The 14,137-nt window shown below is 42.4% G+C and overlaps 1 protein-coding gene across 1 annotated transcript; it reads left to right on the top strand.

Annotated features, from left to right (window-relative positions):
• Nucleotides 1–817: 817 nt before the first annotated feature.
• On the top strand, nt 818–1,884 carry TMEM31 (transmembrane protein 31). The gene is given in 2 exon segments (XM_060137857.1): nt 818–919; nt 1,483–1,884. Coding segments are annotated over 2 exon segments (504 nt in total).
• Nucleotides 1,885–14,137: the final 12,253 nt, after the last annotated feature.

Raw genomic sequence — 14,137 nt, 5'->3', positions numbered from 1 at the left:
CCCTATAAAGATAAGATTTGGGTACCTGCGGGCAGGCTTGACACAGCTAAAAAGGAGGTGGGGACAGTTAGCTTAGAAAAGGGTGCATCTACTTTTCTTGCCCTTCTGCCAAGTCCATATATTTTTTCTAAGTCTCAGCATTGGATAGGAAGGCTTTCAGGTCTCTTGAAGAATCGGTCCTACTCAAGGAGATGTAGTTATGGATCAATCCACTAGAGGGCGGGTTTCCCAGGACACAACTCAAGGACTGAAGCCAGGCAAGAATTGATAAATTCTGACAAACCACTAGATGAGGCAGGAGCCCTGCCCTCAGCAGAAAGGGACCTTAGCAAGGAACATGAAATCCCGGAGGATAATTTTAGTGCAGACATATGGTAAGGGTACTCCAGGAGCAGCTGAAGTGGGAGGTGGGATGTTAAGAAGAGAGAAGAACCTTAGTGCTACAGTGGCCCCGACAGGCTAGAGCCAGTGGGCTTAGATAGAACATTGTTTCCTCTCCCCCAAGAGGTCATATGTGCCTGCCGCTTGGCTTTGGAGCCTCCAGATAAGGCAGAAAACAAGGAGTCAGAGCTCAAGACAGGCCAGAGCTCTGTGTGTCTGATGATTAAGTGACCAGTATGTAGCTCAGCAAAGGCTTTTAGCTTTGCTCATAATTGGGCACTGGCTTCTGTGAGAGTGGCCCAGGCACCTCTGTTGTCATGGCAACATACCTAGCACCTATGGTCTGGGTAACGGTGGGGAGGAAGAACTACCTCTGTTGTCATGATGACAAAATCCCTGCTCTATTTCCCCAGGTGATCACTCTACTGTAGAAGAAATGGGGTTAACAAACAAGAGCGAGGGAGAACAACAGCTCATGCCCAACAACTCTGATGCGCCCAATGAAGATCAAGGTAAAGAAATCCAACAGCCAGAAGAGGCAAGTGGTGGTTTTTCAATTCCAGTTTAGTTATGGGGACCCTTTTATAATGCTCCCCTAGAAAGGCAACAATGCCTGATCTGAATTCTTAACCACCAAACAGTATATGACAACTTGGGGTACCTTCCTCCTGGGTGGGAGGAGAGTCAGGAGCAACCACTAATTATTCTCAAAGCAATCTCATGTTAACTAACTTGACAAGGTTCTAATATTGGCTAACATTTTTTTCAGTGCTTACTATGCCCATGCTCTTAATCAGTCTGCTAGACTGCCCTACAGGAATTAAGGTCCCATTGGACAGAAAAAGAAATAGAATCAAAGAGGTTAAAGTACTTAGCTTATTTGTGACCAGCTTGGGACTAGAATCCAGGGTCCTGATTGCCTGTCTAGTCCTTGCAGCCTAGGTCAAGTCTTGGTTTGTGGGAGGAGTAGTAGGGAGGAAGGAGTCCAAAGGAGAAAGGAAGTGGGCCCCTCCCTAGTTATACTCACCATGCGTTGGCACCTCTGCCTTCTTCGAAGTCGCATGAATTCCTTATGCTGACGGGAGACAAAATTGACAGCAGCGTACTCCAGCAGGGCAGCGAACACGAAGAGGAGGCACACAGCCATCCAGATATCAATTGCCTTCACGTAGGACACCTGCAACATCCACCAATGGAGCAGTCAACTTTCCAGGAGTCCTTCCATGGCCTGTCCAGTGAGTTGCCAACCCATATCAACTGCCTGCTGTTCTTCAGTTTTATCCTGAATTTATTCTGGTTTTTAAAGAAGCTTCCCATGATATATCCCATTGTCTGAAGGCCCATGTCAAAGAGATCGGGCTACCCATCATCCTTCACCTCTCTGCCCTCTCCACCCTCCTCTTCCATCTGCCTTTCCTCCCTACACTTCTTTTCCTTTCTTTCTTTCTTCTTTCCTTACTTCTGCTTCTGCTTCTTATTATTCTTTTCACTCTTGTCTTCTGATTCTTTTCCTTCAATAAAAAGCAATGAACATGAATGCTGTATTTGTTTGCCTTCTGTTCTCTCCTAGGGTCATCATAGCTGTGGTGGTAATTGGGTGGGGTGCGTTATTCCCATGTGAGACACATGAAGACATTGGAGGCCTTGAGGGGAAAAATCTTAGCCAAGATTACCCAGTGAGAAGATAGCAGTAGGGCTTGGGGATCCTGGGCTTTCAATTCAGTGGTGCTGCCCTTTACCTAGGCTGTAGTATCAATATCAGACTAGGAGGTCTTTCCTTTCCTTCCTCCAACCCTATTCTTCCTTGACCTTGTGATTTTTTTCCTGCTGTTCTTTGTGAGAGACCCTGGTGGGGATTTGAACTGAGTGGTGAGTGAGTGCCTCATGTCTTACAATGAAGAGCAGAACAGGGCAGGGATCCCAATGGAGTGTACAAATCACCCCCGGCTATGGATGCGTCTCTCATTTCAAGGCACTGCTGGCTTCTGCTTATCCATTCCTTAGTGCTCTCCTCTACTACCTGCCTTGGTAGCCTTTAAGTACAGTCAGCCCTCTGTATTCATGGGTTCTGCGTTTGAGGATACGAAGGGCCTAATGTAAGGGACTTGAGCATCTGCTGATTTTGCTATCTGCAGGGGGTCCTGGAAGCAATCCCCTACTGGTACTGAGGGATGACTGTACTTTTCTCTCCCATTTCCCTTGTGAAGAGTGAATGCTCACTTCTCCTGAAGCAGGGTTGTGGCTGGGTGGGACCAGAAGGGAGGCCAGAGCTCAGGTTTATGAAGTCCTTTCACTTCCTCAATCAGATCACCTCCGTACATTGTTTTGAGCAGCTGAGCTCACCTTATGGGGCTCCCCAGCAGGAGTAGGACTAATGACAGGCAACTTTTTTCATCAGCCTCTGGTATGTTGGACAGTGAGGTTGCTGCAGATTCCAGGTAAGGAGCAGGTCTCACTAGAGAAATCTTCCACCTCAGTGGTTCTTAACCAGGGCTGACTCCCCCCAACCCCACCCCACCAGGGGCCTTTCAAAATGTTAGGAGACATTTTTGGGTGCACAATTTTGGGGTGGTGCTGGCAACTGGCATCTAGTGGGTAGAGGCCAGGGAAGTTGCTAAATATCCTACAGTGCATAGGACAGCCCCTCCCAACCCACACATTAAAGAAAAATTATCTCACCCAAAATGATGATAGTGCTAAGATTGAGAAACCCTAGGAAGACACTGGAACTCACCAAAAAAGATACCCCACATCCGAAGACAAAGGAGAAGCCATAATGAGATGGTAGGAGGGGTGCAATCACAGTAAAATCAAATCCCATAACTGGTGGGTGGGTGACTCACAGACTGGAGAACACTTATACCATAGAAGGCCACCCACTGGAGTGAAGGTTCTGAGCCCCACGTCCGGCTTCCCAACCTGGGGGTCCGGCAACGGGAGGAGGAAATCCTAGAGAATCAGACTTTGAAGCCTAGTGGGAATTGATTGCAGCACTTTGACAGGACTGGGGGAAACAGAGACTCCACTCTTGGAGGGCACACACAAAGTAGTGTGTGCATTGGGACCCAGGGGAAGGAGCAGTGACCCCAGAGGAGACTGAACCAAACCTACCTGCTAGTGTTGGAGGGTCTCCTGCAGAGGCGGGGGGTGGCTGTGGCTCACCGTGGGGACAGGACACTGGCAGCAGAGGTTCTGGGAAGTACTGCTTGGTGTGAGCCCTCCCAGAATCTGTCATTAGCCCCACCAAAGAGCCCAGGTAGGCTCCAGTGTTGGGTTGCCTCAGGCAAAACAACCAACAGGGAGGGAACCCAGCTCCACGCATCAACAGTCAAGCGTATTAAAGTTTTGTTTTATTTTTTTTGTGGTACGCGGGCCTCTTATGGCCTCTCCCATTGCAGAGCACAGGCTCCAGACGCGCAGGCTCAGCAGCCATGGGTCACGGGCCTAGCCGCTCCACAGCATGTGGGATCTTCCCAGACCGGGGCATGAAGCCATGTCCTCTGCAATGGCAGGCGGACTCTCAACCACTGCACCACCAGGGAAGCCCCGTGAATTAAAGTTTTATTGAGCTCTGCCCACCAGAGCAACAGTCAGCTCTACCCACCACCCGTCCCTCCCATCAGGAAACTTACACAAGCCTCTTAGGTAGCCTCATCCACCAGAGGGCAGACAGCAGAAGCAAGAACTACAGTCCTGCAGCCTGTGGAATAAAAACCACATTCACAGAAAGATAGACAAGATGAAAAGGCAGAGGGCTATGTACCAGATGAAGGAACAAGATAAAACCCCAGAAAAACAACTGAATCAAGTGGAGATAGGCAACCTTCCAGAAAAAGAATTCAGAATAATGATAGTGAAGATGATCTAGGACCTCGGAAAAACAATGGAGGCAAAGGGGCTTCCCTGGTGGCACAGTGGTTGAGAGTCCACTTGCCGATGCAGGGGACACGGGTTCTTGCCCCCGTCTGGGAAGATCCCACATGCCGCGGAGCAGCTAGGCCCGTGAGCCATGGCCGCTGAGCCTGCACGTCCGGAGCCTGTGCTCCGCAACGGGAGAGGCCACAACAGTGAGAGGCCTGCGTAATGCAAAAAAAAAAAAAAAAAAAAAAAAAAAAAAAAGAATGGAGGCAAAGATCGAGAAGATGCAAGAAATGTTTAACAAAGACTTAGAAGAATTAAAGAACAAACAAACAGAGATGAACAATACAATAAGTGAAATGAAAACTACACTGGAAGGAATCAACAGCAGAATAACTGAGGCAAAAGAACGGATAAGTGACCTGGAAGACAGAATGGTGGAGCTCACTGCTGCAGAACAGAATAAAGAAAAAAGAATGAAAAGAAATGAAAACAGCATAAGTGACTTCTGGGACAACATTAAACACAACAACATTCACATTATAGGGGTCCCAGAGGAGAAGAGAGAGAGAAAGGGCCAGAGAAAATATTTGAAGAGATTATAGTTGAAAACTTCCCTAACATGGGAAAGGAAAGAGCCAGGAAGTGCAGCGAGTCCCATACAGGATAAACCCAAGGAAAAACATGCCGAGACACATAGTAATCAAATTGGCAAAAATTAAAGACAAAGAAAAATTATTGAAAGCAGCAAGGGAAAAATGAAAAATAACATACAAGGGAACTCCCATAAGGTTAACAGCTGACTTCTCAGCAGAAACTCTACAAGCCAGAAGGTAGTGGCATGATATACTTAAAGTGATGAAAGGGAAGAACTTACAACCAAGATTATTCTACCCAGCAAGGATCTCATTCAGATTCGATGGAGAAATCAAAAGCTTTACAGACAAGCAAAAGCTAAGAGAATTCAGCACCACCAAACCAGCTCTACAACAAATACTAAAGGAACTTCTCTAAGTGGGAAACACAAGAGAAGAAAAGGATCTACAAAAACAAACCCAAAGCAACTAAGAAAATGGTCATAGGAAAATACATATCGATAATTACCTTAAAAATGAATGGATTAAATGCTCCAACCAAAAGACACAGGTTTGCTGAATGGATACAAAAACAAGACCCATATATATGCTGTCTACAAGAGACCCACTTCAGACCTAGGGACACATACAGACTGAAAGTGAGGGGATGGAAAAAGATATTCCATGCAAATGGAAATCAAAAGAAAGCTGGAGTAGCTATACTCAGATAAAATAGACTTTAAACTAAAGAATGTTACAAGAGACAAGGACACTACATAATGATCAAGGAATCAATCCAAGAAGATACAACAATTATAAATATATATGCACACAACATAGGAGCACCTCAATACATAAGGCAACTGCTAACAGCTATAAAAGAGGAAATCGACAGTAACACAATAATAGTTGGGGACTTTAACACCTCACTTACACCAATGGACAGATCATCCAAAATGAAAATAAATAAGGAAACAGAAGCTTTAAGTGACACAATAGACCAGATAGATTTACTTGATATTTATAGGACATTCCATCCAAAAACAGCAGATTACACTTTCTTCTCAAGTGCACACAGAACATTCTCCAGGATAGATCACATCTTGGGTCACAAATCAAGCCTCAGTAAATTTAAGAAAATTGAAATCATATCAAGCATCTTTTCTGACCACAACGCTATGAGATTAGAAATGAATTACAGGGAAAAAAACGTAAAAAACACAAACACATGGACGCTAAACAATACGTTACTAAACAACCAAGAGATCACTGAAGAAATCAAAGAGGAAATCAAAAAATACCTAGAGACAAATGACAATGAAAACACAACGATCCAAAACCTATGGGGATGCAGCAAAAGCAGTTCTAAGAGGGAAGTTTATAGCTATACAAGCCTACTTCAAGAAACAAGAAAAATCTCAAGTAAACAATCTAAACTTACACCTAAAGTAACTAGAGAAAGAAGAACAAACAAAACCCAAACTTAGCAGAAGGAAAGAAATCATAAAGATCAGAGCAGAAATAAATGAAATAGAAACAAAGAAAACAATAGCAAAGATCAATACAACTAAAAGCTGGTTCTTTGAGAAGATAAACAAAATTGATAAACCATTAGCCAGACTTATCCAGAAAAAGAGGGAGAGGACTCAAATCAATAAAATTAGAAATGAAAAAGGAGAAGTTACAACAGACACCGCAGAAATACAAAGCATCCTAAGAGACTACTACAAGCAACTCTATGCCAATAAAATGGACAACCTGGAAGAAATGGACAAATTCTTAGAAAGGTATAACCTTCCAAGACTGAACCAGGAAGAAACAGAAAATATGAACAGACCAATCACAAGTAACGAAATTGAAACTGTGATTAAAACTCTTCCAACAAACAAAAGTCCAGGACCAGATGGCTTCTCACAGGTGAATTCTATGAAACATTTAGAGAAGAGCTAACACCCATCCTTCTCAAACTCTTCCAAAAAATTGCAGAGGAAGGAACACTCCCAAACTCATTCTATGAGGCCACCATCACCCTGATACCAAAACCGCACAAAGATACTACAAAAAAAGAAAATTACTGACCAATATCACTGATGAATATAGATGCAAAAATCCTCAACAAAATACTAGCAAACAGAATCCAACAACACATTAAAAGGATCATACACCATGATCAAGTGGGATTTATCCCAGGGATGCAAGAATTCTTCAATATACACAAATCAATCAATATGATACACCATATTAACAAATGGAAGGAGAAAAACCATATGATCATCTCAATAGATGCAGAAAAAGATTTGACAGAATTCAACACCTATTTATGATAAAAACTCTCCAGAAAGTGGGCACAGAGGGAACCTACCTCAACATAATAAAGGCCGTACACGACAAATCCACAGCAAACATCATTCTCAGTGGTGAAAACCTGAAAGCATTTCCTCTAAGATTAGGAACAAGACAAGGATGTCCACTCTCTCCACTATTATTCAACATAGTTTTGGAAGTCCTAGCCACAGCAATCAGAGAAGAAAATGAAATAAAAGGAATACAAATTGGAAAAGAAGAAGTAAAACTGTCACTGTTTGCAGATGACATGATACTATACATAGAGAATCCTAAAAATGCCACCAGAAAACTACTAGGGCTAATCAATGAATTTGGTAAAGTTGCAGGATACAAAATTAATGCCCAGAAATCTTGCATTCCTATACACTAATGATGAAAAATCTGAAAGAGAAATTATGGAAACACTCCCATTTACCATTGAAACAAAAAGAACAAAATACCTAGGAATAAACGTACCTAGGGAGACAAAAGACCTGTATGCAGAAAACTATAAGACACTGATGAAAGAAATTAAAAATGATACCAACAGATGGAGAGACATACCATGTTCTTGGATTGGAAGAATCAATATTGTGAAAATGATTATACTATCCAACGCAATCTACAGATTCAATGCAATCCTTTTCAAATTACCAATGGCATTTTTTTATGGAACTAGAACAAATCATCTTAAAATTTGTATGGAGACACAAAAGACCCCGAATAGCCAAAGCAGTCTTGAGGGAAAAAAACGGAGCTGGAGGAATCAGACTCCCTGACTTCAGACTATACTACAAAGCTACAGTAATCAAGACAATATGGTACTGGCACAAAAACATAGATCAATGGAACAAGATAGAAAGCCCAGAGATAAACCCACGCACCTATGGTCAACTGATCTATGACAAAGGAGGCAAAGATATACAATGGAGAAAAGACAGTCTCTTCAATAAGTGGTGCTGGGAAAATTGGACAGCTACATGTAAAAGAATGAAATTAGAACACTTCCTAACACCATACACAAAAATAAACTCAAAATGGATTAAAGACCTAAATGTAAGGCCAGACACTATAAAACTCTTAGAGGAAAACATAGGAAGAACACTCTTTGACATAAATCACTGCAAGATCATTTTTGATCCACCTCCTAGAGTAATGGAAATAAAAACAAAAATAAACAAATGGGACATAATGAAACTTAAAAGCCTTTGCACAGCAAAGGAAACCATAAACAAGACGAAAAGACAACCCTCAGAATGGGAGAACATATTTGCAAAGGAATCAACGGACAAAGGATTAATCTCCAAAATATATAAACAGCTCATGCAGCTCAATATTAAGAAAACAAACAACCCAATCCAAAAATGGGCAGAAGACCTAAATAGACATTTCTGCAAAGAAGACATACAGATGGCCAAGAAGCACATGAAAAGCTGTTCAACATCACTAATTATTAGAGAAATGCAAATCAAAACTACAATGAGGTATCACCTCACACCAGTTAGAATGGGCATCATCAGAAAATCTACAAACAACAAATGCTGGAGAAGGTGTGGAGAAAAGGGAACCCTCTTGCCCTGTTGGTGGGAAGGTAAATTGATACAGCCACTATGGAGAACAGTATGGAGGTTCCTTAAAAAACTAAAAATAGAATTTCCATATGATCCAGCAATCCCACTATTGGGCATATACCCAGAGAGCACCATAATTCAAAAAGACACATGCACCCCAATGTTCATTGCAGCACTATTTACAATAGCCAGGTCATGGAAGCAACCTATATGCCCATCAACAGATGAATGGATAAAGAAGTTGTGGTACATATATACAATGGAATATTACTCAGCCATAAAAAGGAACGAAATTGAGTCATTTGTTGAGACTTGGATGGACCTAGAGACTGTCATACAGAGTGAAGTAAGTCAGAAAGAGAAAAACAAATATCGTATATTAATGCATGTATGTAGAACCTAGAAAAATGGTACAGATGAACTGGTTTGCAGGGCAGAAGTTGAGTCACAGATGTAGGGAACAAACGTAAAGACACCAAGGGGGGAAAACTGCGGTGGGGTGGGGATGGTGGTGTGCTGAATTGGGCGATTGGATTGACATGTATACACTGATGTGTATAAAATTGATGACTAATAAGAACCTGCCGTATAAACAAACAAACAAACAAAAAACAACTAATACTAAACTTTCTTTGGGTTATTTGTATGGAAATATGTTAATATAAATGTTTCAGACATTATATGAAATTTCTAAAAATTTTATATGTTCTGGTATAATGTTATAAGTCATAATTCTAGTTATTACTTTAAAATGTATATCTCAGAAATAACTAAATTTCCTTGTCAATTTTCTTATTATGAACTTTCATCAAATCTCTAACCGTTGTCATTTTAAAGTCTTTTGTCATTTACAGACAGTTCTGGGTGTACTCTGATGCTTTTGCAAAAATGTTCCTATAAAAGTGTTTCATCTTCAAGGAATTCATGGAAAAGACTCTGACAAGTACAGGTTTCTGGTAACTGACTATACTGCCGAACTGAATGAATAAGCATTTTCAGAACTCTAATGGAAAACTGATGGATTCATAGAAGTGCTAACAAAATATGAAGATGAAAAAAAAAATTAATTGCATGGGACTGAGTGAACTGATGAGGATGATTATAATTTTTGTGACTTTCTTTTTGAATAAAAAAAAATCCCACAAGGACTCAGAGGCAAAAATATACAAATCAAGTTTCACTGCAAAGTAAAGGAGCTGTTAACAGTGGAGGATTACTGGACTGAATGTCAATATTATGACCTAGTATGAGTGTGTTTTGTGTTTGGTAATTGCAGTCATTGTTGCTTTTGTTGTGGTCATCCATTTACAATGCTTGGTGTCACTTTATTTATCTCTTGTAAAAATAAAGTACAGTGAGTGTGTGTAAAAAATAAAAGATTGAGAAACCCTGCTCTTTTTCTTTTAAGGCAGTTCCACTGAGATGGTAGTGATGGGTTGCTAGGCAACCCTGATTAAGCATCCCTTGGTGTTTCCACTTTGCCACCTACTAAGAGGTCATCTTATTTCATTCACCATCCCCCAGTCCCACTGTGCCCACAGGGATGTTAAGTGCTACAAAAATCCTTAATGAGGATGACATGGGAGGTCCACTGAAGGATTTGGACCATCAAAGAAAAGGACACTCAAGCCAGCTAGGGGAAGAAGTCTTGTTAACAATAATGTGTCAACAATACACCTTAAATATCTGTGGAATCCATCCACTTGCTACCCTGGCTCATCTGAAGGAGTGCAACAGTTTCCTAAATGGTCTCCCTGCATCTACGCTTGCCACCTGCAATCTGTTCTCCAAACAGCAGCCAGAATTTTGTTTTGAAAATGTAGTAGTCTGATCATATCACTCCTCTGCTTACAACCCTTCAGTCGTTCTCACATTATCCTTCTGATCAGTCTAGCATGTTGGCCTGCTTTTTCAGGTGCCTTGGTTGTTCGGGCGTCCTTGGGTGCTTGTCTGCTTGCAAGCTATGACCCTGCCATGATGATCAATTTCAGTTGTCTCCCAAGGAGATAACCTCTCTCTGATCTCTCCTTTACCTCGATAACTTTTACTTAAACGTTCACTTCAGATACCGTATCCTCTGAGAAGTCTTCCTAATCATCCTAGTTTGGTTGGTTGCCCTACTGTATGTGCTCAGGTTGGTGGGTGGTGTCTTAGCATCCATCAAATATATCTGGCTATTTCCTTCACTAGCCTGTGAGCTCTTCAGTGGCAGGGACTGTTTCCATCGTGTTCACTGTGCCTAGCTGAGTGCCTGGCACATAGTAAGTATCTTTTGAATTAATGAATGGATGGATAGTTCGTATTTGTCTCTGCTGGCTTCTGTTTGCTCTCTTGGCCCTCCTTGTTACTACTTGCCCCAAGCGCTGTGAGCCATTTAGATTACAAGATTTTGAAAGAATTGGGTCCCTCCTGCTCACTGAAACTTTAGGTCTAATCTGTCAGTGTCTGGTAGAAACTTCCATTTAACCCTTCCATTATGCACTGAGCCACCTGCAGTTGTGTAGATCAAGAACCTGGCAAAGGGACAGCCATGCGTGCCTTTGAGAGCCCCAGTCCTCATAAAGGCAAAGAAGGAGTGGCTTCCGGGAGCATGGGGAATGGCCATCCCAGCTGAGTTCCCTTACAAAGCGAGCCTCTGCTGCTCTCATTCTGGACACTAGAGTTGTACTGGGGGTGGAATTGCTGTGGCTTTCAGAAGCCCCTGACCTGGCACTACCTTTTTCCTTCGGGTTCCCATAAAATCTAATGTTGCAGAAACTCAAGAGTGAGCGGAAGTGCCCTGACTTAGTCCCTTGCTCTGTGGGGCTGGCCAATGAAGCTATTTAGTTCGGGGTGCATGCCTACATATTTTGCTTCTTGGCCAACGAGGCCAAGAAACGGTCCCCAACATAGAGAACAGACTTGTGGTTGCCAAAGGGGAGGTGGGGTGGGGAAGGGAAGGACTGGGAGTTTGGGATTAGCAGATGTAAACTGGTATATATAGAATGGATAAAAAACAAGGTCCTACTCTATAGCACAGGAAACTATATTCAATATCCTGTAATAAACCATAATGGAAAAGAATGTCAAAAGGAATATATATGTGTAACTGAATCACTTTGCTGTACAGCAGAGACTGACACAACATTGTAAATCAACTATACTTCAATAAAAATATATATATGTAAAAAGAAAAGGTCATCAAAATCTGATAAGGCATCAAATACTGCAACCCGCACCCCAAATCAAACCAAATCAAACAATCCTCCAACAAAGTCCATTTTTTCCATAAGAGAAAACGAAGTGATTCCTGGGAACAGATGGATTGTGCTTGCTCACAGGAGGGGACTGGAGGAAGAAGTTCTCTCAGCAAGAATAAGGCATAAATTGCAGCATTTCCCTGAGTTAGAGGAGAATCTCCTTCTCGTGTGGCAGTGGCAATAAACAAGGGCAGGGTTCTTAGGTCTAAACTACTTTTCTGCCTCTGGCCTTCATACAAGGCCACTACTGCAGCTCCACCTGGTCCTGTAGCCCTCGCCTAATCCCAGTATGCCTCTCAGAGCCTCTTCAATACCCTTGTCCATTTAGGAAATACATTTACAGGCCTACCTCAGAGATATTGTGGGTTCGGTTCCAGATCACTGCAATAAAGCAGATATTGCAATAAAGCGAATCACACAAATCGTTTGGTTTCCCAGCGCATATAAAAGTTATGTTTACACTACACTGTAGTCTCTAGTAAGTGTGTAATAGCATTATGTCTAAAAAAACGTTGTGTATAACTTAATTAAAAAATACTTTTTGCTAAAAAAATGCTAAGCATCATCTGACAATGCAGAGTTGCCACAAACCTTCAAGTCGTTAAAAAACGCAGTATCTGCTATGTGCAATAAAGCGAAGTGCAATAAAAAGTAGTATGCTTGTATAGGAAGTGATCTCTGACAACTTCCCCTAGGACATTAGATCTTTTTTTTTTTTTTTTTTTTTTGCGGTACGCGGGCCTCTCTCTGCTGCGGCCTCTCCTGCCGCGGAGCACAGGCTCCGGACGCGCAGGCCCAGCGGCCATGGCCCACGGGTCCAGCCGCTCCACGGCATGCGGGATCCTCCCGGACCGGGGCACGAACCCGCACCCCCCGCACCGGCAGGCGGACCCCCAACCACTGCCCCACCAGGGAAGCCCAGGACATTAGATCTTAATCTGAGTTTTGCCACTGTTTATCCCCAGAGGGCTTAGGACCACCTCAAAGGTTTCCTGGTGACTCAAAAATGATTGGAAACACCACCAGCTGCTTTAGGCCTAGGTCTACCACCCAGTTCTTTCCACCTAGACTCCTAATAATTATAACAATAGTTAACATTTATTGAGTGGTTATTATGTGGCAAACACTGTTCTCTGTGTTAATACATTATCTTATTTATTACTTGCAATAACCCTATGGAAGAGGTAATATTTCCATGTTACAGGTGAGGAGACTGAGACATTAAGGTCTTTACCTAAGATCACCATTAGTAAATGACAAGGCGGGGACTTAAATCAAAATCTACCTGACTCTATTCTGTTACTCTTAACCACTATTACCCCCACCCCCACCTCCCCACTATATAGCAAATTTGTAAATTAACTCTGGGTGTCTGGATTACCCCCTGTTTAAGTCCCCAGTAAAAATCTTCTTAAAAATAAACACTGGGGGATGGGCGATCACAGGGCCTGGTTTCCATCAATACAGAGCAAGAGGGAATATATTCACTGGAAGATCTGCAAAAGCTGTGTTGTTTTGGTTTCCCATTATTTCTCCATGGCCTAATACAGTGCCTGGTACATAGTACATGCTCAGTAAATATTTATTGAATGAATGAATGAGTTTGCTCCCTGATTTTCTCAGAGCCTTGCTGACTGTAAGGACACTGAGGTGACGACCTCTAAATTCCGCACATGAAGACATGAGGCAGGGAGAATCTAGGCCAAGTTCCATCAGCACAAATCTCTCTGCATAATCAAAATATCACCAGGCCCTAGGTGATCAGAGTCTACTGACTTTCATTGCTATTTGCTACCTCAAAGTTTTCTGACCCCAAAAGAAGGGACATTGTCTCTAGAGTTTTTTGTAATAGTATCCGATTTCCGACATAGCAAGAAACAGATGTCGGATTGTTTGATTGTTTCTTGTGGAGCATGACCTTGAGAAAGTCATTCTATCTCTCTGGGCTGCAATGCCCTCATCTGTACCATGAGGGAGTGGGACTTTCTACTTGCTAAGGGTCTTTTAATCTTGGACATGCTAGTATTTCCTGATGAAAGTCAAAGTAAGTCAGCACTGTCTCTACTCGTTCCCCAGCCAGACAGGGTCTGCAACCCCAGCCTCCACACTGTTGGCAATGTTATTAGCAGTATGTTCTGGGGGAAGAGAATGCAGGCCACCTGCTCTTGCTCGATGGCTCTTCTCTACC

The sequence above is a fragment of the Lagenorhynchus albirostris genome, chromosome X (genome assembly GCF_949774975.1).
Source record: "Lagenorhynchus albirostris chromosome X, mLagAlb1.1, whole genome shotgun sequence".
NCBI classification, from domain to species: Eukaryota; Metazoa; Chordata; class Mammalia; order Artiodactyla; family Delphinidae; genus Lagenorhynchus; species Lagenorhynchus albirostris.
This window is presented reverse-complemented; position numbering and strand designations above follow the sequence as displayed.